The following is a 24,668-nucleotide window of genomic DNA, read 5'->3' on the forward strand; positions in this document are numbered from 1 at the left end:
GAGATTTAAACAAAATAATTGTGTTGTCCTCGAAGGCTTGCTCATGGTCAACTGGGTTCCGTCATCAGCCATTTGCATATTCACTACCCCCTAATGCATTCTGCGATCTCGGTAGTCTTCGAAAAGGGAGCTCACACATATGCTACAACATGATTCATGTTCTATCGGTGTGTATCTCATTATGGCTACATCGCTTTGTGCGCTTCTTGCTAAGCTATGTATGTTAAGTAGCGTATGCACCTTATCAGCATGCGTCCCTCAGGCTCGCAACGCTCTGTCTAGCATGTCTGTTTCGCTGTCTTCAGTCTCGCTTTCCTCAGTCTCGGTTAAATGCAATCAGAGCAAGTAGGGCACTCAATCTAAGGAGCAACAGCGCCGTTACCATTCAAGTCAGCCGCCTCTTCTTTCATCTCGGTGGCAGCCTGATACAAATCGGGCGGAACATTCCAGCCGTGTGTCAGGGCAGCTCTCTTATACGCCTCAAACGCCTCGCCGATGCCGTAGTCCCTGTACCGGGGAGGAGGCTCCGTATCCGGCCGGCACCTGTCTGGCCGTACTCTCCAGGCGCGCGGGCTTGGGCTCCGTGTTGGTGATGGCCATGCGGACCTGGAGCAGCACGCCCTCCAGGCTGGTGATGGGCGTCCAGCCGTTGGTCGTCAGCAGCTCCATGCACATGGCGCCGCCGGCCGTGACGTGGCCGCCGCCGCCCATGGCAAAGGGCAGGAAGCGCGGTCGGATCACGCGCACGAACGGCGGGGAGTAGGGGAAGTCGCGGCCGAAGCGCAGCTCCAGTACGACGCTGGTCACGCCGGCCGTCTTCATGTCCTGGGCGAGGAGCGTGTTCTGGTCAAACGAGTGCAACTCGACGATCCAGTGGAACATGTTGGTGATTTTGTCAAAGTCGATGAACCAGCCGAGCTCATGAAGGGGGGAGGACGATTGCGTTGCTTGGAGCTTCTGGAGCTCCTTCGCGAGGGTCTTCTGCGCCTGTCCCGTCGCGTACGACGGGGGACTTAATTTCGGCAGCGTATCAAGATCCAGAGTACCGGGCCGGAAGTCTGTCTTGCTTTCGTCCAGAATGACGGCCGAGCCCTCCGAGGACAACGGGGTTGCTGATCCATCCTTGTCAGCATTGTCGCTGCTGATAAGGAATGCGCGGTCCTCGTAGTCTTCATCTTCACTGTCGTACTGATGCCCGAGAGCATCCTGCTTCAGAGACATCGAAGCCTGTTGTGCACTTTGGTCCTCGTACGTTGGGATGGCACGTCGTGGCACAACGAGACTGCCTGATGCCCCCTTCGCTTCGTTGAGCGGGTCTTGGATGAATCTCTCGAAACCTACATTCGGTGGGTTTCCCTGGGATGCTGTAGCCGGCGAAGATCTATGAGGCTGGACGAACAGGCATCTGCACTGGATCCAGTGAACTTGCTTTACAACCATGCAAAAGTTATTTTGGGCCTGGAAATCGTCTGGCAAGTTGACAAGCTCGTTGAGACTGACAGCTGAGCTGATCTTTAAGACTGAATTTGGCCAGTAAGGCTTTTCACCTCCTCCGGAAATGGAGGCGTAGCCAAATCCGAAGTTCCGGCTTCCTGCGTAGCCGAGACTTGTGTTGAAATCACGGCCAAAGTAGACACCATCGCCATAGGCGCGCCCGTTTTGGGTATCCTTAAAGTCCAAGCCTTCACGAATGATGCTGTGCCAGTTGCTAAGGGCACTGCCGTGCCAAGCAAGGATGGTCTTATGGGGCTTGTTCACCTGCTGGAGAGCTTGTTGAAACAGAACTTCCTTCTCGGGAGAGCCCTGAGCAAATCGGAACTGCAGCCAGCCGTTCACACCACTAATGTGCTCCTGTGGGCGAGCCAAACCTTCCTCGGGCTGACCGTCTTCTGTCGGGCATTCGTCAACCTGCACAATGTACGAGCGGTTGGATGCCACGATCCATCTCAGCAGTTTCGAGGCTGCCGGTGTCAGTCGATCCCACTTCTCGATCTGCTGAGTGGGGTTTTCCGCGAGGTACGACCGCATCGTTGCAACGGAAGGGATCGTCTCTAACTGCATCAGGATGGCTCCCGCTTTTCTTGCCCCGCCGAGATCGTCGAGGTTCTGGTTATAAAGAACCATATATGCATCCGCATTGTCGCCGACTGGCGCATTCGCATCAGGCAGAACCGACACAACCTTGAACTTTACCGTCGAACTGATAATACTCTCAACCCGACCATGGAAGATGACGTTTGCAGTTGCGTTGGTTTGCTGTGTTGCCACGATTGCTATCCAGTTTCCCTCCTTCACTTTATCCGAGTCCGTATATGCCGATAGCTCGAAGGTCGATGTGCTCATGTTAATAACGCCCTTGATCGGGTCGACCAACATGACTCCATTGACCATAACTGACGAGGTGGATTCTTCTGGCGGGCTTTGCTGACTAGTCGTTGGAGGATCAAAAGTCATAGCAAAAGCCTGGGAGGGACGAGGTAAGTTTGGGGCAGGGTACGTGACCATGCTGCCGCTCTTGAATATTTTGGGTACCTGAAGGTTGAGGCCCGTAGGGAATTCCCGTACTCCACGGTTCTGATGCATGTTGCTGGCATTTACTTGTAAGCCAGCATAACAGAAGCTGATGAGAAGGTCGACCACATTCGGCTGATTCCGGATTTCCTGGTTCACGCTAGGTCCCAGGCCCATGCTCATGTACTGGAAGAGGCAGAGGGAATTGCCACAAACATATGGCTTGAGTGCCTCGAAATTGCCCTCAACCTGTTGGTGACAGACCATACAATAGTCGGTACACCGAACGAAGTAGCGCATTGCAAACTGGGCAGCGACGAGTGGAAGAGATAGCTCTTGTTTGCTCTTGAAGTGGTCCCTGGCAATGAATGCTGGAAGTTTCATGTAGTCGACGTCAGGGTCTTTTTTCCTCGGCTTAGACATGGCGACACTGCGATTGTTCGACTGTCCTGATTCTGCACTATGGGCCATGCTCGAGAGTTCTTTATTCGCCTGGTCCCAACTCAGGCCGTGCCCCTTGCGAAGCTTGAGCAAGGGTACAAAGTCGGCATCCATGAATGTGTCAATGGACTGTCCGATGCCAAGGAGGTTCAACTCGGACAGAGTTGATTCGGTCTCGTCCAAAGTCTCGGTGGCCTTACTTCTGGTTGCAGTGTCTGAGTGGAAGGCTTCGAGGGCTTGTTGTAAGCTCGGCTTGTAGCGGCGACATTTGCGCAAACGAAACTTGATGTTCGAGAGACCAGCGGCTCGATCACAGGCGCCCTCTAACGTTGTGTAGTGTCGCTCATACCGAATCAAGAGGACGATGTAGTCTTCAGGAAGGAGATTCCACGCCTCCAGAGTCTCGCTGGAGAGGCACAGCTTATCGACGCGGGCAGAAAGCGAAACGATGTTGTTTTCGACCGTTTCCTCGAAGCCACACAGCACGCCTATCTTGAACCCCGAAGCACGCGCAGTGCGGAGATCGCGGCGGATACGATCCAAAATCTTCGGCTCGACCTTGGCTGTTGTGAGTGTGGGTGTCTGGCTACCCTCGTTGCCGCCAAGACCGAAAACGTTATCTTCGTCGCTTTCATACTCGAAATCGGAAAATCCTTCTTCTTCTTCTTCGCCACTCGCCTCATCTCCATCATCAAAATCAGTCATAGGCTGGTCGCCATCGTCCTCATCAGGCGGAGTGACTGGCGTTGTCGACCCCCCTACGAGAGCAGAAATAAAGCTTTGCGAAAGTACAGCGACCGCTTCTTGGACTCGAAGACCTGATGATGAAACAACAAAGTTGTTGAGTGGCTCTTCAAGGGCAGCAGGGATCTCGGTGATTGCCCAAGCCAGGAACGAGTGCTCTGCCGGATAGCTTGACCATTCGTTGGGCACCACCTGGATCTCAACATGGGATAGCGGTGCCAGAAGGGGATGGCTGAATGTGAATGCAAATTGGCCTTCCGCATCGGATCTCGAGATGGTGGAGATCCCAGCTATGTCTTTGCTGGAAACCGACTCCAGGTCGGCTTGGTACTTGGGTCTGTAGTTCCTCATGTTTGCTGGCTTGTTGGCGTAGGTACTCAGGATTACCTGGCTGTATGGTAAGTAGCTCCTTCAGCAAATAGAAGGGGGGGCGAGGTTAGGGCGTAATAAAAACAAACATGAAAGGGATCGGTGACGAGTTCAGTCCAAGTTTTCTCCAGTGACTTGTTGTATGTGGTGATTGAGGTGGTACGAGAAGGAAAACCAAAGGCATCCAAGGGCTTACCTTGTGAGGCTGAAAGTTAAACACGAACCAGCCAGTCGCAATTGGCACCAACGGGAAACACGGTATTGTATTCACTGGTGTGATCTGGAGTGACTGGAATAAACAAGCCCATGCGAGAATAAATTATTCCACTGCTGTAACCTGGAGTATGTGCAATAATCAAACTAGGTGTGTTATGTGTCGACGAAGAAGGTACGATTTATTACTGCGGCCGCTTGGCAGCAAAGCAAACATGGACCTGAATGTCTCCTGGGTTACCCATTGTTCAGCCTTGAATTACCATCAAATCATGCTCAAGTCACAATCAGATCTAGGATTGAATGTGACCTTTCTGCCCTATTACTACGTAGGTACATTGTATTCTCGCGGGGGCTTGCTGCCTGGAGGTGTTGACTCTAGGGAGCTGCAGGCAACCAGCATCGCATTCAACATTGAATGGAGATCCATGTAAGTGGTCAAGCAAAAGCACGGGGCTCTGGTGCCTGCATACATGCCCGTACACTACGGTTCTCACACCGAAGGTACCGGGCAATATGTCCAGAAATCCAGTAAACTCAAACTTATAGCGTAAATGCGTCAATTTGGTCGTCTATTCATGGAATGTTTTTAACTCGCCTTCGATTGATTCATTCCATTCCCGTGCATACCCAATAACTGTTTGATCTTGAGAGCTGAGGCTGGATAGCAGATGTCGGTACATACATACATGCATGTACATAGTTGATGGAGTTTGCTGCTGCGGATACCACACAGGGGTGACTCAACCGGTATGCGGGGTGCTCACCCTAGCACACTGATCTTGGTGGGGGCCCAATAATCTGGCCAAAGTGATGGACATCAAGCTCGAGCTTCAATGCCTTCAAACCCACACCGTCCTAACCCACCTGATACGTCCCGTACCTAATCTACTACGTTCGCTTCCAACATGAGGCGCCGACAGAACAGCTCTCTGAGCTCACCCTCAGCTCGGGGCATTCCTCATCATTTACGCCAGCAGTCCAAAACAGCTCAGCCAATCGAAGCCAAGTCACCACACGTGTCCGACCCGTTCCTCCAAAGCTTCCTGTCCCCCTCGTTCGATCCCGCCAGCTATCTCAACGCCTCCCTGCCACCGCTACAGGCCCATGTCTCTTCCGTTTCGTCGAACGCGGAGGGCGCTGTGCCCCTGTCCGAACTGTCGTCCCAAGCTCAGACGCTGCTATCCCAATTGAACGTGCAGACCACGCGCTTGACCAATACGCTCACACAACTCACCGACGATATCCTGAGGAGCGGCAGCCGCTTGGCGTATGAGGTGGAACTTCTTCGCGGCGAGACGCTGAGTCTTTCCGAGGCGTTGTCCGACGGCCTGCAGGACGACGTGGCCAAGTTCGTCCCCAATGGGCTCCAGGGTCAGCTGGAAAGCAAGAAGAACGCGACAGACGAAGGCGCCCCGCGGCGGGCCTCGGTAGTAGGGACGCCTGCGCCAACCGACACCGCGCCCAAGAACGCGACAATGGAGGACCCGGCATATATCTCACAGCTGCAGACCCTCGCGCTGGTGCGTTCGCGCCTCGATTCGGTTATCAAGACATTTGGCGACGCCATGGAGTTCGTGTTTCCTCCATCTGAGCTTTCTGTCACGTCTGGCTTCCTCTCCGTGTCCGCGCCAGACGCTGGAGGCCACGATCATAGTACGGAGGAGAAGGGACAGCAGGTGCTCAAGCAATTCAAGGAGGACATCATCACACTGCTATCTACGAGTAAAGACCCCGTGGCCGGCATAGAGAAGGCCGCCCAGAGGATCGAGGAGCTGAAGGAATTACTGGTCGTATGGAACGGAACAGCCGAAGAGAAGGGACGAACCAAATTCATCGACACTCTGGCCAAGCTGGTGGAAGACAGGCACAAGGAACTCCTGGAACAGAACAACAAGCGGGAACCGGAAGCGGCACCCCGGAAAAGTCCAGATGGGAACGTGGAGAATAAGCCTCTTGGGGGCTATGGCCTCATGAGTCAACTACAGAAACTGAGGGGCGGGTTATGAGGCACGAGGCTCGCGCGACGTTTGTGCTATGCCGGCTGGTGGCTGGCTAATGCGATCATATGCTCAACGTCCAGGTGAGGGTCCTGGACTGCATATCCCAGCTTGGCGAAGTAGAATACAGGACTGGATGGCGCCATTGCTGCTATGCTATCCGCGAGAGGCATCTTGCATAACCCAAGAATGAGAGGGACCTATTTCTGGACAGCTGATGAATTTCAGCACTACGGCGCAGTATTGTAACGTCAACTCCCATGTTCACACCTGCTATCGTCGCTTTCATTTGCCGGACCAAAGATCCAATTTAATGAGGAAGAGGGGCAGCACCCAATGCAGATGGCAGGATGTATCTTGCGAATGTAACCGACGCCCGAGAGGGTCCAATAACGTCACTGGCACCGACCCAACGGCACGCCACCTGAACTTGGCTGTACATCAGCCTCTTTGTTCCTTTCCCTGGAGCCCAAGATGTCCCATTGGTAGTGTCGGTCTTCGTGTGCGTACTCTTTAGCTCTAGATATGTTGATGAAGTAGTAACCTAGGTGGGCAATCCCATTTATACGCATTGCTCGCCTATTAGTTGATTTATACGACATCGTCCGCTTAGTACAACCCAGGACACAACGGCAGCTCTGACCGATGCACTAATCGAAATGCCACAACGTGTTGAGAAATCGCACCGCGGGGGATCTTATCCTTGTCAGCTTACGCCAAGATGTGAGATTAAACCAACCGTCCTTACCAGATGCTCTGATTGGCTGCGCCGACTCCCTTGCTACAGGCAAAGGGGAGGCAGTGAAACCGCACACATGCATTAGTAGTATAACAGCCTAGCATGTTGCCTGATATCTTGATGCGAGAATCGTGTACTTTCTTCTCTTTCACACTCCCCAAAGTGACACGTTTCTCCCTACTATCTGATACTTGAAAGCGGGCTACCGAATTACCGACTTTTTCAATCGGGGGCTGTTGTGAAAAGCAAATGCAACGTTTGGGGCAGTGATTATGGACTCAATAACGCAGCGATTCCAGTCGGCTGCCCATGCGGACCTCTCGACGACGCTGCTGACCGCGGCGGTCGTCGGTCTCGTGTCCCACGTACCTATCCACTCGTTCGAGTTCGAAAGAATCGCGTTCCAATTCATGGGCGGCTGCGTGGCATGCTTCTTCGGGCTCGGCGGCTTGTACGTCTACACCGGCCAATGCGGCAGCCTTTCTGTCGCCCTTGCCAGGTCCTTGCTCGTCCAGGCGGTGTTCCACACGAGTCTCCTCGCCAGTATTGCCGTCTACCGGCTGGGCTTCCATCGGTGCCGGCACATTCCTGGCCCCGTGGGGGCGAAGGTCTCGCGGTTCTATGCTATGTACCTGACTTCGAAGAAGGTGCAGTTTCAGAATGAAGTCTTGCAGATGCATGAGAAATATGGTGATTTCGTTCGGACCGGTACGTGTTTTGCAAGAGATGATACAGAACTAGTCGCACTGATATAGACACACTCTCTATCCCCTTTTTGGTTTGTTTGCTAAAACCTTGAGGGAAAACTGCAGGTCCCAGGGAAGTGTCTATATTTCGCAAGGCAGCCGTAAATGCTATATTTGGGCCGCATTCGAAGTGTAGCAAGTCTACCTGGTATGCACAGAACGGATATGACCCAAATGAAACCACGCTCCAGATGTGCCGGGATCGCACTCTCTACAGACGACGGCGACGGGCTTGGGATAGGGGATTATCCATTAAAGGTATATTTGAAAAGTAGATTTTCTCCGTCCTCTTCATCAATTTTCCCTTTTTGTATTTAATTCATGCCTCTAGACAGAGAGCCAAGCAAGTAACCGGATCGAAAGACTGACGCCTATGATTCCTAATAAACAGCACTCGCAACCTATGTTCCCCGGGTCAAGTCCCACGCCGACTTGCTGATCCAGCGCCTGCGGGAAAGGGCTGGGCGCCCCGTGGACGTGACGCAGTGGGGTATGTTCTTCGCCTTCGACATGATCGGTGATGTGGGTTACGGGAAGAGCTTCGACCAGCTCGTCACGCTCCAGGAGCATCCGGCCGTCCAGCCAATCCACAAGCACATGATACTGTTTGCCATCCTGCAGAACACGCCCTGGTTTCTGCGCCTCTTGGACTGCATCCCCGGCACGGCGGCTGCTTTTGCCGTTACGGCCAAATTCTTCGAGGACCAGCGTCGTGCGAAGCAGAAGGTGGGTTGGTTGCGTATATTCAATGATTAGTTCTTGTTGCCCGAGTTAACTTGCTCAATTACCCTGGCTGTGCCCGACAAAGTTGCACACAATTTTCTTTCTTGATTTTGCAAGTAGCTGACCTGGAAGGGGATTAGATGTTCAGCAGCGACGAGAACCCGAGAGATATCGTCTCGTGGCTACTCAAAGCCATGGCCGAGAAGGATGGCACCGGGCCACCTTCTACAATGGCCCTGGATCAGGATACGAAACTTCTTCTCATCGCCGGAAGGTGCGTACTTGATTATCCTGGCGCCAAACTTTGGAAACAACCAGTCCCAGTCGCTAACAAAACATATGACGAAATGCAGCGACACCTCGGCCGCAGCCCTCACCAACGCCCTCTTCTTCCTGGCCCGGTACCCCGAGAAGCAAGAAAAACTGCGAACGGAGCTACTACGCGAATGCTCAGGTGGTACTACTTCTGCTGCTGGCTGGAGCTACGACGCTGTCCTGGGCGTCAAGTACCTCGACTACTTCATCCACGAGACCCTGCGGCTCAAGCCGTCCGTGCAGATCAGCGGCCGCATGGAGACGCCCCCAGGGGGCCTCCAGGTCGATGAGGTCCACATCCCGGGCGGGGTCGTCGTGACGGTGCCGACTGTCTGGCTGCAGCGCGATCCCCGGTACTGGCAGCGGGCCGACGAGTTCCTGCCGGAGCGGTGGGGGGACGACCGACGGGCGGAGATGGGTACGGATGGCTCGCCTTACTTCCCCTTTTCTCTTGGTAGGTTCATGCTTTTCATATCCCTTCCTCGTAGCATGACCAACTCACCCCCCATGCATCCTTCTTTACTTGTCCCCGAATACATTCTTTCTGAAACCAAAATTCGCTAATGCCTGGGAATAGGGGCGTTCAGCTGTCCTGGAAAGAACCTCGCGCTCATGGTTTTGAGAATCGCGCTTTCCTCCATTGTCCGAAACTTCGAGGTCGAGTTTGCTCCAGGGGAGACGGGTGTCGAGTTTGACAATGAGGTCAAGGACACGTTCACAACGATGCTTCCACCGCTCAATTTGCAGTTTACACAGATTGGCGCCGAATTACTATACCCATGTTTTGGTCTTGTTTAACAATACCGGAATGCCTTCCAGTGGTGAGGTTACGTGGTATACCGGGCAAACGTATGCGCAGCCCTCAACTCGGAGCACGAGGCGCCCAAAAGCAGATGCGGCCATTCACACACAGCCCTTTTGGACACTGCTGCTAGACAACTCTTGAGTTACTATCTGTATACTCCCTGCCAAGTCTGGTAGTCGAGCCTTTCTATTGAAGGTGGAAACATACGTTTTGGTGACTCCAAAAAGGCTATTGGTTGTTTGGTAACATCAGACTTGTTAAGCCCTTCTGGAGTCTGGAAAATGTTGGCATGCTAGCTAACTAACGACGGTGTTAATAGAACAATCGTCAATAAAGAACTTATGGGAGATCTACCTGGTCGGCGCCGATCGCTTTGCTGGCGTACTCTGAAGGTTGTTCTGCTGGTCCACGTAGGGTGGTGTTATTTCCCATATGTAAGAGCCGACCAAGATTGAATTGTAGATGTTGCCATATTTCTATTTTACAATTCACGCATCTGTTGCTTTGTTTCACTTCTCTCTCGTCTCTGGTGACTATGCTAGTAATAATCGTTGTATCTCCTTGACCTCTTCGGCACCCTCGTTTACGGTTCTCTCACAAACCAGTTGTTTTGTGACTTACACATTGTCTTGAGAAAATTGACGACAGTGCTATAGCCCTGCTAGCCACGTCAAAAGAACGTGACATGAACCACTTCTTGACTGGTATGTTTGTTAAAGACAATTCAGATCCTGATATGTTCGTCTGATCGACTTACTCAACAGCGCACTACACGTCATTCGCATACATCTTTCTTCAGATAATCCTGACCCAATTGGCTTGTCATTGGCACTTCTTGATACCAAGTCACATTGACACTGGCTTATAAGAACATACTTCATCTTGCTCGAGACTTCACAAAGAAACAGCAGGGCTCTTGACCAAAGTAACGGATACATCAAGACTTGCTCCCCTGGGAAGGGCGATCGACCATGTCCAACCCAGAGCGCTTGAAGCACGCCCTGGGTGATGGGAACAACGACACTTCACCACCAGCGAAGCGCATCAAGCGTAATGATGGCGCTTATTCTTATTCCACGTCGAGTTCCTCTGCCTCGAGTCGTGCCCAGCTGGTGCCGGCGGACAACAAGAACCGTCGCAGCAAGAAAAAGCCGAAGAACATCCTTGCTCATCTCCTGGACGATGAGATAGCCGACAAAGACACCATTGCCTTCCTCATGGGAGAGACCCCCTACAACCACCGCCTCTTAATCGAAGACGATGCCGCTGGCCAACAACAAGTTGAGCCCGACGATGCCCCAGCTATCTACACTCCAGAGGACAACAACCTTCTGCTGGACAAGCAGCTCATGGAGTCCGACCTGGAGGGCTTCCGAAGCCGATTCACCCAGCTGCAGACCAGACTGCGGCAGATGCCATCACCCCAACCGCAACAAAGCCCCACCTTTGCCTCCCAAAACCATCTGCGCCAACGCCTGCTTGACGAGCGCACAATGCTGCTGGCCATGATCGAGAGCAGCGAGGACTGGCTCCAGTACATCGAGCACGGCGACCCCCTGGACGGCGCAGCCTAGAAGTCTCGCGTCCACGACGGCAACGGCGGCGGCGCAGCAACTGTGCCTGCGGCGGTGGTGGTGGAGGATGTGGATCTCGGCGCCGAGATGCCGTGGGTCGCCTCGATGGGGCGAGACGCCAGAACCTACAACGAGCTGCGGGCGGGAGCGCTGACCACGTCGGACCTGCCCCTCGGCGAAGACCACATCGCCAAGTATGGCCCCGGCAATGGAGACGAGCGCTACTACGAGAAGCGCATGATGTGAAGAAGGGTTGACAGTCAGGAACCTATCAAGAAGGGGCCGAGAGGCGCATGCAGCTGAAGAGTGGGCTCCATGTGGGGAGGGAGGGAAGAAGGTCCCTTAATTAGACGAACCACCGAGAACCACAGGTGCTGCGACAACATACGGCATACGGCAAGCACGGGATTTCTGATGAGGGCAAAGGCAAGAGGCCAAGAGTTTCGATCCCGGCCGTACTTACTATTCCCAGCTTTGCTTGCTTTGACCCGGCGCAAAAAGGACCGTATATATGTTAAGTACTTGCTCAATAGACAGATGCTTCCCCGACATAAGGTTACCAAAATCTTGGGTCCTCTTGTCGATAATTCGAACAAGATTGGATTTTTGCTGCTGACTCGTTGACATATTTAATTAATCCAAGCCCTTTGATGTTGTTTTGTTTTTCCCTCCAAGGGAATACCAAGCCAAACCCAAGATAGCCAAGACGCCCTGGTCCTGGGCAACACCATTCATTGACTTTGCCGACCCCTGGCCGCAACTTCTCCACCATCACCCGGCAGCGGTTATCCCGTTGGGCAATTACACGAAGGAAAAAAAGCCCAAGAAGAAACAAAAAAGAAACGCTCGGCACTGAGGGACATTTTTCTTCGAACATTTGCTTGCGACAAGTCTTTCTTTCCTCCTGAATATACTACCATCCACCTACACATACACACTTATCATGGGATCGCCTGTCTCTACGGCTGTTGCCGCCGGCGCTTCGGCCTCCGCCAATCGCTCCCCGGCCGCCTTTGACGACATGACGGATGCTACTAGCCAAATCGCGGGCAATTCAAACAGCTATACGACAAATGGGCAATCCTGCGGCATGGAAATGATTGCGGCCGGACTCAATATGTACGGCGACAAGCCGGACGCCGCGCGCACCGGCGGCAGTGTTAGGCCACCCCACGACGAAGAAAAAGCGAATCTTTATATCATCAACGCCGCAAGTAAAGAAAGGTTCTCGCACATGACGTGCGAGAATTGGGAGGAAGCATCGCCGAGGCCCTTTTGCGCATGCCTGAAATTCGTAGCACTCTGGCTGGTTTTCGCTGTGATCATGTGGCTGTTTTTGCCATTGTTTTTCTGTCTGGTAAGTTTCCCAAAGATTACTGCTGTTGAAAGGGCCAATGACGCTGACCGACTGAAAACAACTTCCAGGGTCGCGAAGTAATCTACAGTACACCAAAGTGCTATAGTTCCCAGTATATACCTTTTCTGGGTTGGGTTTGGTGATAGCGACAAGCGCATCACTGTGAAGGGTTTTAACGAGTGGGCTGGGTTTAATGACAAAGGAGGGAAGGGCCAAGAGCAGGCAGGCGCGATGAACGGCCGGCGTTTATTATTGTTCATGACATTAAAAGCATAATGTTCGCAGGAAGGGAGTCGAGGTTCCCGGCATGACTTTACTGATACCCAGTTGGAAGAACAATACGATGGTATGAAGGGCCGAACCGAGACAGCACCCGAGTACGTAATTACCAAGTAAAACTTAATTTAAATTCTTAGGATGATACTCTGGGAGCAAAGTACGTTGAAAACACCCAGAAATATAAAATTATATTAATAGAATAAGCTGCCACTTCGGAATGCTCACGAGTTGAAGGATGAGAAGCCCAAGATGCTGTATGAATTATCCGCGTATCGCTCGTTACCAGTTTGGCATATGGCACGTTTGGACAGGCCAATCAGGTGTAGTAGATTTAGCACCCACCTTCTTCACCGCCTGCCCCGAGCGGCAGATTGTCGAGCTTGGTGGGTCTTGGTTGGCTAAGCTTGGTCGGTCGTCGGCATGATGGGGCTGGCAGGCTTGCAGGCTGGTTTTAGTGCCTGGCACTGGTGACAAAGGCGGCGCTCCCCAAGAAGCCAACCTTGTAAGTCAGCAAGAGAGCATGAGAGCAAAGCAAGCCTCGTCACAACCCGGCAGATTAGATTGGAATGGGACACACACCCTCTGACCAAACACCACAATACCCTCACCACTTCTCTAGGTAATGCGATCTCAGGATATTGTTTGTTTTCCGGCAGAGAATCGATCTTGCTTGAAGGGCAGACGCATCCATCAACCTCCTACCAGCTTGTTCGCACAGCTACCCATTTCCTTCAACACGGCGAACAATCCCCGAAATCTTGTCAACCCACACAACTCTATCCTGGGCAATCCCATTTTCTCCCCCTCCCACCGACCCCTACACACAACTTTTTAAGCCTTCCAGCGTTTAGAAATACATACAAAATCATATCGTATTGCTACAAGCTCTCGTGCGAGCCATGGCAACCGCCGATACCTCCTCGTCGGCCATGGCTACCAAGCCTGGCCGTGGTGGTGACATCCGACCCCAATCCCCTCCCGCCCAGGCCGCCTCCAAGCGCGACAAGAAGCGACAAGTCCTGAGCGAAAAGCTGGCTCTTTTGACCGATCAGATGAGCCGCGATCGCGACAGGAGTTACCGAGAAGAGCTGCAGAAAATTCAGGTCGACCTCAATCTCGTCGGCCGAGTCGATCCCTACGCCGACCGCCCCCTCGACGAGATCCAGCGCGAGTACCGCGAACTCTCCCAAGCCAGTGCCAATGGCGCCGACCGCCCGAACCGCACTCTGCTGGAGATGGCAGGCCCATCGTTTCAGGACTGGGTGCACAACGTCGAGGACTTGATCGAGACTCGTGACTACGATCTGACAAGCCAGAAGGTACAGAACTCGTCTGTCGACAGAATCAATGCGCTGCCCATACTGACCCTACTCCCTCTCTAGTACGAATACGAGCGACGACTGCGAGAGAACCACAATACTTGCGCCTACAAGATTGAGGTTGCGAAACGAGAATACAAGGCACTGTCCTCCACCCTCCGAGACCGACTTATCAATGCGATAACATCCAAGAAAGCCCGCTTGAGCAGGGAGAAGGAAGCCCTTGAGATTTCCGACAACTCGGCATTGTTCCTGCACCCGAACCAGTTCAGCCTCACCAACCCCTCCAGCCCTGGTGGCACCCACGCAAAGCGAACCACCCGTCTGCGCCGTGAGATGGAGGAGCAGTCCGGTTACGCGGACAATAAGAAGAGAAAGCGAAACGGCGGCGACGAAGACGGCTCTCCCGCCCCCATCCGGAGAGCCCTCGACGGCTCCAACACCACTCCACTGTGGCAGAACGACCGCATCCGAGCTATGCGCAAGGAGACGGGCCCCATTTACAGCATTGACAAACTCTTTACCGATAAGGAGCTGTCCATGAACTACAACACTGCCGCATTGGCATCCTACAAGTACTTGCTCACCCGCCGTGACGCCAATGGAAACGTCATGACGCCCCCTGAAGACAGCGAGGCTGGCAACGGTGAAGCGCATGAGGAGGATGAGGAATTGGCAGCTCCGACAATGGAGCGCCAGCCGTCGCATGCTACACGTAGCACCCGCGGTGGACAGAATAACCAGCACAATTTCTTGGATGACAAGGTTCTCGGCATAGAAGGACTCGCCAACTTCGAAATTGCTGGGAACCTGGATAAGATGGGCACCCAGGAGCCCAAGCTTCCCCCGTTGATCCACTCTCAATACTCCAAGGCCTACGTCAAATCCGAGTCCAACACGCCCATGGGCCTCAACCAAGACGACGCCCAGCAGGACTTCATGATCATGAATGTGTTCAAGAGCTATCAGCGACACAAGGGCACGGGGTCCAACATTGATGTACCGAACGGCGGAAGGCGGTTACTCGAGAATATGGTCCAGAGCCCAGCCGCTCCACGGCACGTCGCATACATACAGGGACAGAGGCCTTCAGTTGAAAACCTCTCCGAGTCTCTGGGTGTCCCCTCCAGTAGCCTGCGCGACGAACCTGGTCTTGGCAGCAGCATCCTGAGCGGGCTGGCACCCGGTGTTGTCACCAACAACCACGCGTCTCCCGCGCCGCCCATGAGCCGGCAGAGCAGCTTTGGCGGTGCTGCGATGTCCCGTCAGGGGAGTGGAAGAGGCAAGCGTCGAGGTTAGACATAATCTGATCCATTCTTGGCGTCATTGGCGAAATATATATGGAGGGTCTTCGGAAGAAGTACAACAATGGACATACGGTACAGCGGAGTCTTTGGTGGAGGGAAGGGATTTCTGATTTTTCTTACGCGCCTATCATCTGATCGATGCGGCATAGCGAATGGTTTTTTTATGGCATATGGCATGACGCAAGGGTCTCTCCTTTTTTTTTTTACTTTGTTCTTTTCTATTAGTTCGTACGGCACACTTGCAGTACCCAACATACCCAGTAGATGCCCGGTTTAGGATTTCTCAATAACTGATTCTCATCATCCTTCAACATAATATGAATAAAGATATGTGATATTGTGCCAATTTTCCCTTGCATGACTCGCTTTATCCGACCCCCAAATTACTCCATACCCATAATAACAAACAAAGCAAATCTCTCCAAATCCCTTCAGGGCCCGAAGACCAAGGCTCGAACCTCGATGCTCTCCCGCCCCTCGGCATCGGGCCGCGTCCGCGGGTCCACGAAGGCCGTATGGGGCGTCCTGCCGCCCCTGACTTCGGTGCTGCCACTCTCGCCCAGGCTCGCGCTGTCGAAGCACTCGAGTAGCAGGCGCTCGCCGGGCGTCATGCCGCTCCAGTAGTACCACTTTTGGTCAGGATGGTGCGCCACGGCCGCCGTCTCGCCCGTATAGCCGCCGGGGTAGCGGTGCTCGACGGGGATGGCGTCCTCGGCGCGGAAGGAGGCCGAGGAGGCGAAGGCGAGGGGGCTGGACTCGACGGGGTTTTTGTTGAGGCTGCGCCAGATGTTGATGATGCGGTACCGCGTTCCCCGGGCCAGGAGGGCGGCGGCTTCGTCCTCGGGCAGGTGGCGGTGGATGCGTTGCAGGACCGATTTCGGGGTCTGGTCGACGTGGGCGAGCAGTACGGGGCCGCGTTTGGCGGTGGGGGAGGCGCGGCGGATGGTGTGGTCGAAGAGGACTACGCGGGTGGCGCCCGGGACGTGGCGGAGGAGGAGGGCGGTTATTTGGGGGTAGTAGGTTTTTGTTATGCTGGTTTCGTCGTCGAAGTTTACTTCTTCGGCTTCTTCTTCTTCTTCTTCTCCGTTGGCAGGGGCAGGGGCAGGGATCGGGAGGAAGGCGTCGTGGTCTAGACTGAACTCGGACTCCCGGCCTCGGATGTCGTTGATTTGGACCGGTTGCGGGTTGATGGCCAGGTTGCGCTTCGGTTCGCCGGATGGCGGGTCTTCGACGTAGTTCACGGCGGTCACGCCGGGGGGCGGCGGGTGGCTGAAGTTTAGGGTGGCGGTTACGGGGCCGCGGGGGACGGGGGAGGGGGTTATGGCCATGGTCGGTTGGGGTTTGAGGGCTTGCTAGTTGGGGTTTGATGGAAAGGTAAAAGGGGGGCAAGTTGACTTGTGCGAAATATCCGGACTTGAATGAAGATAATTCAGTCTGTCATCAGGGCAGCAAGTGTTTCGTCTGATGGAACTAGTTAACTTATACGACACTGAAAACAAATGAGGATGAGTTGTGTCGTTGTGAGGAACCACAGTCTACAGAATGCAGAAGAAGAATACCATAATGAAGAAGAAGCAAAACATGGACATCTTGCAGGAATCTTATATAGATGGCTTGACGAGGTTGAATTTCTAATCAGCGAAGTCAAGATGGATGGGCTATCGTTGTATTTGGTAGTTTGTAGTTATCAAGATGATTCGATCAACGATCACGCAATTCGGAGAAGACGTGCTGCTTCCTTATTATTAAGCTTCATCTTCGGAATTTGAAGGGAGCCCGATAGGCTATTGGCTCATGACATCCTGTCCGCATACTGGTTGACAAGCAGGGCGTGTCTCGACCGAATGTCGTCATCTGGTTGGAGTAGGTGTTACACTGGATGCCATCTCGTACTGGGATAATGTACAAGAGGCGTATCTTTCTGCTAGTACGACAGGAAAATCTTTCCGCCAGAGCACATTAGGTAGGTAGTCTGAGGAATTGCTGGTTAGGCGCATGCTAATAATGGCATCACTCCGCGATGCTATGACAAAGCAGTTGAAACGGGCTGTCTTAATGGTGTTTTATTAATCAGCAGGGTATGGGATTTGCGGGGGAGATATCCCGTATCGCTCTCTCGAAACAGGGTCCGGGCAGCCGGGGCCGTCTCATCGTTCCGTCTGTGAGCCGCACAGAAGTGCCTCTACTTGTACCTACTGTAACAAGATTACGACTACCTTATTGTATGGGGCAGTACCTATTTAGTACCAAACCTCAATAAGCTGCCAAAAATCTCACACTATTTAATAGACATTTGAATAAAAGCCTCAAGTGGTAGAAGTGAGTTGCGACCATCATTATAACCGATGGCCGTTGTCGAGGCTGGCTGTGGTGGCAGGTGGTGATTTTGGACAGTCCCTGAGCCGCAAGTCGCCAAATCGCCTGGCAGGACTGCACTGACCTCAATTGACCCCCCACTACGCCCCCTCTAGACTCAAGCCAGTTAGTGGCCTAAGAAAAAAAAGCCGGAGTGGTCCCTGCAAGGACTTAAAACTCGCCCAAGCTATTCCCAATCAGCCAAAGTAAACAAAAAGCTAGAGGTTTTTACGGAGACCGACGTTGAAATTGGGACGACCAAACCATGTCTCTTATTGCCATCCTCGGTCCATATCCCGTATCCCACCCCTTGTTCATGCCTGTAGCTTGACAATCTACTTACTTTGGCAGTTTGCCATCCGATCCACGTCCTGCGCCGTACTTGTACTTTCGCATACGACGCGTCCGGATTTCTATGCACGCGCCTTTCAATGCTCCAGGGTAGCGGATCCGTCGGTCTAACATCAACAACATAGCCGAGTACCTACACCGACACCGCCCCCGGGCCCGGCCCTTACTTCATCCATGGCTAGTTACATCGATCTTGGGTCGTCGCCCGATCCGCTCGGAGACGACGACGACATGGACTTACTACCCACCAGCTCAATGCGACCACCGCCGTCGCGCCGAGCGAACACCAAAACCATCAGTACCGGCCACACCTCCATGCTGTCGATGCCCGACAGCAACAAGTCTCGGTTCAGCGCGCCGCGCACGTCCCCCCGGAAACAGACATTCGAGCTCGACGTCGGCGACGAGCGCTCCCCGCAGCGACTCCTCGTTACGGTCGAGGCCAACGAGGCAATGGCGAACGCAACACAGCGGAGTGGCACGAATCGGCGCCTGTTCGGCAGCGCGGCGCCCTCGTCGTCGCCCGCGCGCAGCCGGGGCCAGCGGCGAGAAACAACCACGACCACGAGGGTGCCGCTGCGGGGTCTTAGCGACGATGAGGGAGGCGCGCTTGGGAACGATATGAACACGCCACGCAAGCGCGGTCGGCCGCTGGGGAGCAAGAACGGCACACCTGCCCCGCAGGGTAAGAAGCGAGCCGGCACACCGCTTGCGCGCATGTCCCCGGCGAAGACGCGTCAGAGGAAGAACCCGGAATCCGAGATGAGCATGTTCAGCAGCGATGCGCAGCTGGATATGGGTACCGACGCTGTCGACCCCGAAGACGAACCGACACCAAAGGCCAAACCCATCAGAGCGAGAAAGAACACACCGGCGGCAAAGAGGGCTGGCGGCACGCCGGCTGCTGCGTCCGCGAGTAAAGCCACAGGAAGGAAGCGAGGTCGCCCGCGCAAAGCGCTCAATCCGGACGAGATGGCGATGCTCACCAGCGAGATAGACAACCGGGAGATTAACTCAGACCTGTTGTTGCCATCAGAAGATCCGAAGATGAATGACGCCCCCTCCGAGATGGAAGCCATACCAGAAGGAAACGAGGAAAGCTATTCCCGCCATGAGCTGGCCCCGAGTACGTCTCCACTGAGAGATGCGCCTAGGAATCACTCGCCGCCACCAAACGAAGAACCACCGTCAGACAATCAAGATATAGCAGACTTGATTGACCAGCTGGTCAACGAAGGTCAAGAAGAAGAAGAACCCGGGAACAACATGTCCTACGGCGCAATGCGCGAGGCTGAGAGCGATGATGAGTCGGACGGTGCCCCCGGGAGTGAAGCCACCTATGGCAAAACGGATCCTTTGGAGCATGCATCCGACTTCAGTATGATTGCAGTCGAATCGCTACCATCCTTCCAGGCATCCTTCCAAGCAAGCCAGAATGGTGGCAGCCGCTTTGGAAACAGTCAACAATCTCGATTTGCTCAAAGCGGTGATGAGACGAATTTCATGATCAACCGGAGTCTCCGGACTATGAAGAGTAGCGCTCAAGGCGACGAAGCACCGCGATTCCCCGAGGGCGGAGATGAGACAAATTTCATGATAAATCAGAGTTTACGGTCCCTGAGAGGCCCGCCACAGCAAGAAGAAGAACCGGCCCGTCAAGAGAAGTCACAGCCCGTATCTTCAGCGCGCAAACCAGCTTCATCAGCTCAAAAACCGAGTTCATCAGCTCCGAATTACAGCAGTCCTTCGAATTACGTCATGTCAAGTCCTCAAACTTGGTCTAAGAGTCCCAAGAGGCCGAGACAAACCCCGCTGAGTCGACAGGTCTTCGGCAAAAAGGCCCCAAATACGGGCGATTCGTTCTCCAGCATACCAGATAGTGTTCTTCGAGACGCGACCCCAGGGAAGGCTATGGCGAGGCCGACCAATGTGGAACAGCACGAGACAGAGGATGATGAAATGCATGATGACTCCTTTTCAGAACTTCCGGATGAAGTGCTGGAAGCTGCAACGCCTGGGCCATCGACGCGAACGGCTAGAAACCCCGGTAGCGCAGATAACCCAGGAAGCCAACTGTTTTCCGCAGATGTCCACTCGGCCGCTCGATCTACTAACAATGCATTCGGAGCTGCGAGGCTTCCTACGCCAGACGACACCAATTCCTCGACTACAGGCTCTAAGAACGCCCACGAGGATGAGTCTCGCAACCCCAGTGGAGAACCATCGACGGCAGCTATGGTTTCATCAGACTTGATTATGCGCTCATCACCGCCAAGGATAGGAGTGCAGCACGCTGACGACGTGGAGATGGAACAACCTGCACAGTCCGACGGAAATGCCATGGGAACACCGTCACCGCAGAACAGCAGTCCCTCACCTCAGTATCCTCGTATTACAAAACTGGACTCGCCTGGGCTTGGTGACTTACTCCAACCCCCCATGTCTACCCGTAGACCTACCTTGTCCCCGATAGTCCGCGTCGGGAGAAGTCTGCAGCACGTCATGTCCGACAGATCTTCGCCAGAAGGCCGGGAGAGCAGTCTTGGCAGCCCTTTCCGAAGGTCAGGAAGCGACTCCCGCCAATCCTCTGTGCAGAAGTCGCCCGTCAACGAGAAGCATGAAACATTCCATCAATCCGCGTCGAAGTCGGTCTTCAACCCGATCGCCTCTCTGGCTCAGAACATTAGGGCCAACTTCAGCCAGGTGTCGCAGCATGGCCCCACGCCTTCCATGACGGGAAGAGCGGATGATCATTCCGGCGCTGATAAGTCTCAGTTACCACCTGCAGCCGACTCACTCAACAAGTCCACGACGAGTGCGCCGTCGAGTAGTCGGAGACATACACTACAAGGGGCGGAACAATTTCCTTTGCTTACAAGCTCCGCCAGGGCCGACCCACCAAGCGAGGCGTTCCCAGACTGGAATGGTGAGAACAGCAGCCCGTCTGCCCAGAGAACAAGGCGTATGTCTGCACCGAGACAGTTCCCGTCTATGAATTCCAGCAACCTCTTCGGTGCTCGTGGCGCCAACATCAGTCGAGTGGAGCCGGTTCAAGAGGATGTTGCCAAGGAGGAAGAGATTGAGGACGAGCCGATACAGGTCGAGCAGCACAGCGATATCCAGCATGAGGATGAGCAGGACTTTTCCGAGTCCGAACAGGAGCAGTTTGAAGGTGGGGACGATATGGGTTACGACGACGAGGAGTCGGACCATGAACCGGCAGATCAGGAGGAGGAAGAACAAGACGCTATCAACGACCAGCTGCAATCGGAAGCGAACGACGATGAACGGAGTCGAGGGCAAGCCGAAGAAGAAGACGAAGAGGAAGAAGAGGAAGCCCTCGAGCAAAGTGTAGAGAGGGATGTATCTGAGGACGAATCAGAGCATGGCAGGGCCGATGAGGAACCTGTCCGTGATGATCATATGGAGACAGAACATGGTTTCGATGAGAACACCGGGGCACAGAATTCGTTTGATGAGAGTCTAGAGTCGCAACCGACCTTCGACATGGGCGACGATGGAATGGACTTGTGGGATATTGAGGCATCTCGACCGACTCCGAAATCGACAAAGCTCGTGCGAGCCGAAAAGCGGGCTCGCAGGCAGTCGCAAGTAGATGTCATTGCTCGGTCATCCCAGTCTCGCGAGGCTTCTTTACTGCATGGCTCAATCGACGGGGCCCCCTCTCGGCGTAAGGTTCCGAGCCCCTGGAAGAAGAACACCCGGCGACTTATCTACCAGGACGACTTCAAGAGCCCGGCTCACATCGAGATGGATGGCAGCACACAGAGCGAATCGCCCGAAGAGGAGTTCTCGCTGATTGCGCAGCTTACGGCCCAGGACGATACCCCTATGCGACAGGAGCAGTCGCGATCCCAGGCTCAGCAAATGCGGCAGGAGAGATTCAGAGAGGATAATGAGCAGGGAAGTGCTGAATACCCTCGGGGGGTTGCCCTGGCACAAATAGAGGAGGAAATGTCTCCTGAGCAGCCTTACCAGGAACGTTCGTCGCATTCGCCTGCTCCTGAGCAGCCGTATCAGGAACGGTCATCACCTTCGCCCGCTCCTGAGCAGCATTATCACCAGCAGTCATCACCCTCGCCCGCTCCTGAACCTGTTAAGGAAACTGAGGACTACTCGTTGCTTGCCCAGCAGAAACAAGAGCAGGAGGTCGCTAAGCCACCGGAGAAGCCCGCCAGACGATCCGGCCTATTTGGAGCCTTTGACATCATGTCGTTCTTCTCATCTCCGGCGCCTCTTCCGACGGCTAACACTCCCGGCGGAGCTCCCGAGACTGCCACCAGGCCAATCCCCAAGCCTTTTGTTCGCGCTCAAGCTCAGTCAAGCGCGACAAAGTCGCAGCCAGAAGAGCCTCGGTCGGTGCTTCGCGCAACTGGTCTCTTCCCGTCCATTCCGCAGAAGACGTTGTTTCAGCGCAGCCCCGCACGCACGATAGACCTGTTCCGTTCTAGCCCGGAGCGTCAATCGAACTTGTCTCGCTCCAGCCCCGAACATCAAACAGACGGATCTCACTCCAGCCCACAACGCGAAGCAGAGTTGCCCCCTGCCAACCCAGAACGCGAGACAAACTTACACCATTCCAACCCAGAACGCACGATAGACTTGTTCTCTCCGGCCACGGCTCTCCGATCCGGCGATACGGTCGCCGATACGTATGCCGAGTCGCCCTCCACGCCTGAACGGGAGGAGTTCCCTCATATACCTCAGAAGCAGAACTTCACACCGCGATCTGGTCGTTCACGTAACACTGCCTCGCTGTTCACACCAAGCGTTGCACCGTCGACCCCTGATCGCGATCAGATGGCCGAAGAAGACGATGCTCCGGAACAGGAAGAGCAAGACTACTACCAGCGTGAACAAGAATCGGACGACTACGATGGTGATGATGCTGCCGCTCACGACGACTCCGTCATGACGGTGGAGACGGACTACGAACGTCTGCCCCCTCGAGAGCAACCGAGCAAATGGGACAAGAATGCCTCGCCCGCAAAGTCGTGCCTTCGCTCGCCCCTGAAGCCTAAGACGCCAGGCCGGGTTGTCGAATTTGCTGGCAACAGTGACAATAACAGGACTGTGAGCCCGTCGGAGCAAATCGAGACCTGGATGATGGGACGGCAAGCGCTCGGTTCTGCGGGCACGGGCGGCAACAGCTTGGGCCAGGGTCGTCCGCGCCCCCAGTTTGCGGGATTCGAAGACGAAGAGGAGGATGAGGAATTCGAACAGGACGATAAGGAGAACTCGCCTTCGCCGCCTAAAGAGAGCAACTACTTCCCGCCCCAATTCGGAGTCACCAACAATAGCCAACGTGCTGTGAGCCCGGCCAAGCCGGAGAACAATCATTTCCCTCTTCAGTTCGCGGGCAACAACAACGGGCAGCGTAGTATGAGTCCGGCCAAGGCTGTGGTGGCACCGCCCAACATCAAGATGCCGGCGACCACCATCTTCAGGGCGCCTAATAGCCAGGGTCTGAATGCGGCAAGTGGGATTAAGCCTCTTATTAGTCTTAAGCCTTTCTCACGGGCTGCTGCGACTGGCATTGGCAACACTAGCAACATCAGCAATACCAGCAGTACCGGCAACGGTACCGGCAACACCAGCAGCACCGGCAGTACCAACAACGCCAACGGCATCAGCAGCGCCAACCATAGTGACAGCACCGAAGGCATCAGCAGTGCCAACCGTAGCGACAGTACCGAGGGCATTAGCAGTGCCGATCGTAGCGACAGTAACAACGGCATCAGCAGTACCAATGGCACCGGCACCGGCGCCGTCAGCAACGAGAACACCCTGACCTGGCTCAAGTCGCACTGGATCCACCTCGACGAGCTGCTCCAGCTCCGCCGCAACGAGCCGGCCAAGTTCCGACAACGCCAAGCGCGGTCCCATGCCGCTGTCCAACAGCAGAGCCAAAGCGAGCGAGGCTCGAGCGAAGAGCCCCCCGCTTCAGCGGCGCTGCTCGGTAAGGAGGTCAGCGCCCAGGGCGAGCGCATCCTCCTCGAGGCCTGGCACCTCGAGATCATGGACACGTTCCGCGACGAGGTCGGGCCGGATCGGTGCTGGGACGAGAAGGCGCTGGCGAAGCGGCTCTTTGCGCTCATTGTGGGCGAGGAGCGGCGGAGGCGCGGGGTCAAGGGGAGGGGAGGGGGTTGCTGCTTAGACGATTTTCTTTCGTCTGTTGGCAGGAAACGAACGATACAAGTGGACGGAAAGCGTCTGTTGTTGGAGCGAAGATGAAGGTATTCGGAATTACTGCATTTTCCGGAAAGGGCGTTTTTCGTTGTGATTCTTGTTTTTTTATGACGTTCCAAACGATTGGAGAGATGATACCCGAACTCGTGCGTAAGCGGCATTTGGTGTATTGTTTTCATTCACAACGGCGTCAAGCATGAAAGGATGCTTTTTGACAAGACAAGACATACAGCAGCATATTGGTACGGCGTTTACTATTATAGGGAGGCATTCGATTCAAGAGAGAAGAGAGAGCGAGGTGTGTAGGTGT

The 24,668-nt window shown here is 54.4% G+C and overlaps 8 protein-coding genes across 8 annotated transcripts; 6 read left to right on the plus strand and 2 right to left on the minus strand.

Annotated features, from left to right (window-relative positions):
• Window positions 1-480: 480 nt before the first annotated feature.
• On the minus strand, window positions 481-4,047 carry PG985_008244 (UBC-like protein; the record flags this gene model as incomplete). Its single annotated transcript, XM_066828012.1, has 1 exon — window positions 481-4,047. The coding sequence occupies one exon, from the start codon at window positions 4,045-4,047 to the stop codon at window positions 481-483; it is 3,567 nt and encodes a 1,188-aa protein (XP_066682924.1).
• Window positions 4,048-5,186: 1,139 nt separating this feature from the next.
• PG985_008245 (uncharacterized protein) lies at window positions 5,187-6,287 on the plus strand (the record flags this gene model as incomplete). The annotated part of the gene is made up of 1 exon (XM_066828013.1): window positions 5,187-6,287. The coding sequence occupies one exon, from the start codon at window positions 5,187-5,189 to the stop codon at window positions 6,285-6,287; it is 1,101 nt and encodes a 366-aa protein (XP_066682925.1).
• Window positions 6,288-7,289: 1,002 nt separating this feature from the next.
• Window positions 7,290-9,599, plus strand: PG985_008246 (cytochrome P450 67; the record flags this gene model as incomplete). Its single annotated transcript, XM_066828014.1, has 7 exons — window positions 7,290-7,725; window positions 7,830-8,021; window positions 8,155-8,489; window positions 8,627-8,760; window positions 8,840-9,038; window positions 9,084-9,255; window positions 9,379-9,599. The coding sequence occupies 7 exons, from the start codon at window positions 7,290-7,292 to the stop codon at window positions 9,597-9,599; spliced, it is 1,689 nt and encodes a 562-aa protein (XP_066682926.1).
• A 978-nt stretch (window positions 9,600-10,577) lies between these two features.
• On the plus strand, window positions 10,578-11,180 carry PG985_008247 (uncharacterized protein; the record flags this gene model as incomplete). Its single annotated transcript, XM_066828015.1, has 1 exon — window positions 10,578-11,180. One exon carries the CDS (start codon window positions 10,578-10,580, stop codon window positions 11,178-11,180), a length of 603 nt encoding a protein of 200 aa, XP_066682927.1.
• A 943-nt stretch (window positions 11,181-12,123) lies between these two features.
• PG985_008248 (uncharacterized protein) lies at window positions 12,124-12,933 on the plus strand (the record flags this gene model as incomplete). The annotated part of the gene is made up of 3 exons (XM_066828016.1): window positions 12,124-12,537; window positions 12,606-12,614; window positions 12,823-12,933. 3 exons carry the CDS (start codon window positions 12,124-12,126, stop codon window positions 12,931-12,933), a joined length of 534 nt encoding a protein of 177 aa, XP_066682928.1.
• Window positions 12,934-13,715: 782 nt separating this feature from the next.
• PG985_008249 (uncharacterized protein) lies at window positions 13,716-15,434 on the plus strand (the record flags this gene model as incomplete). Its single annotated transcript, XM_066828017.1, has 2 exons — window positions 13,716-14,135; window positions 14,199-15,434. The coding sequence occupies 2 exons, from the start codon at window positions 13,716-13,718 to the stop codon at window positions 15,432-15,434; spliced, it is 1,656 nt and encodes a 551-aa protein (XP_066682929.1).
• Window positions 15,435-15,873: 439 nt separating this feature from the next.
• Window positions 15,874-16,770, minus strand: PG985_008250 (7alpha-cephem-methoxylase p8 chain related protein; the record flags this gene model as incomplete). Its single annotated transcript, XM_066828018.1, has 1 exon — window positions 15,874-16,770. One exon carries the CDS (start codon window positions 16,768-16,770, stop codon window positions 15,874-15,876), a length of 897 nt encoding a protein of 298 aa, XP_066682930.1.
• A 1,552-nt stretch (window positions 16,771-18,322) lies between these two features.
• On the plus strand, window positions 18,323-24,403 carry PG985_008251 (uncharacterized protein; the record flags this gene model as incomplete). Its single annotated transcript, XM_066828019.1, has 1 exon — window positions 18,323-24,403. One exon carries the CDS (start codon window positions 18,323-18,325, stop codon window positions 24,401-24,403), a length of 6,081 nt encoding a protein of 2,026 aa, XP_066682931.1.
• Window positions 24,404-24,668: the final 265 nt, after the last annotated feature.

This window comes from Apiospora marii (assembly GCF_038362585.1).
Source record: "Apiospora marii strain CBS 49790 chromosome Unknown utg000005l_segment0_segment0, whole genome shotgun sequence".
Classification (NCBI taxonomy): Eukaryota; Fungi; Ascomycota; class Sordariomycetes; order Amphisphaeriales; family Apiosporaceae; genus Apiospora; species Apiospora marii.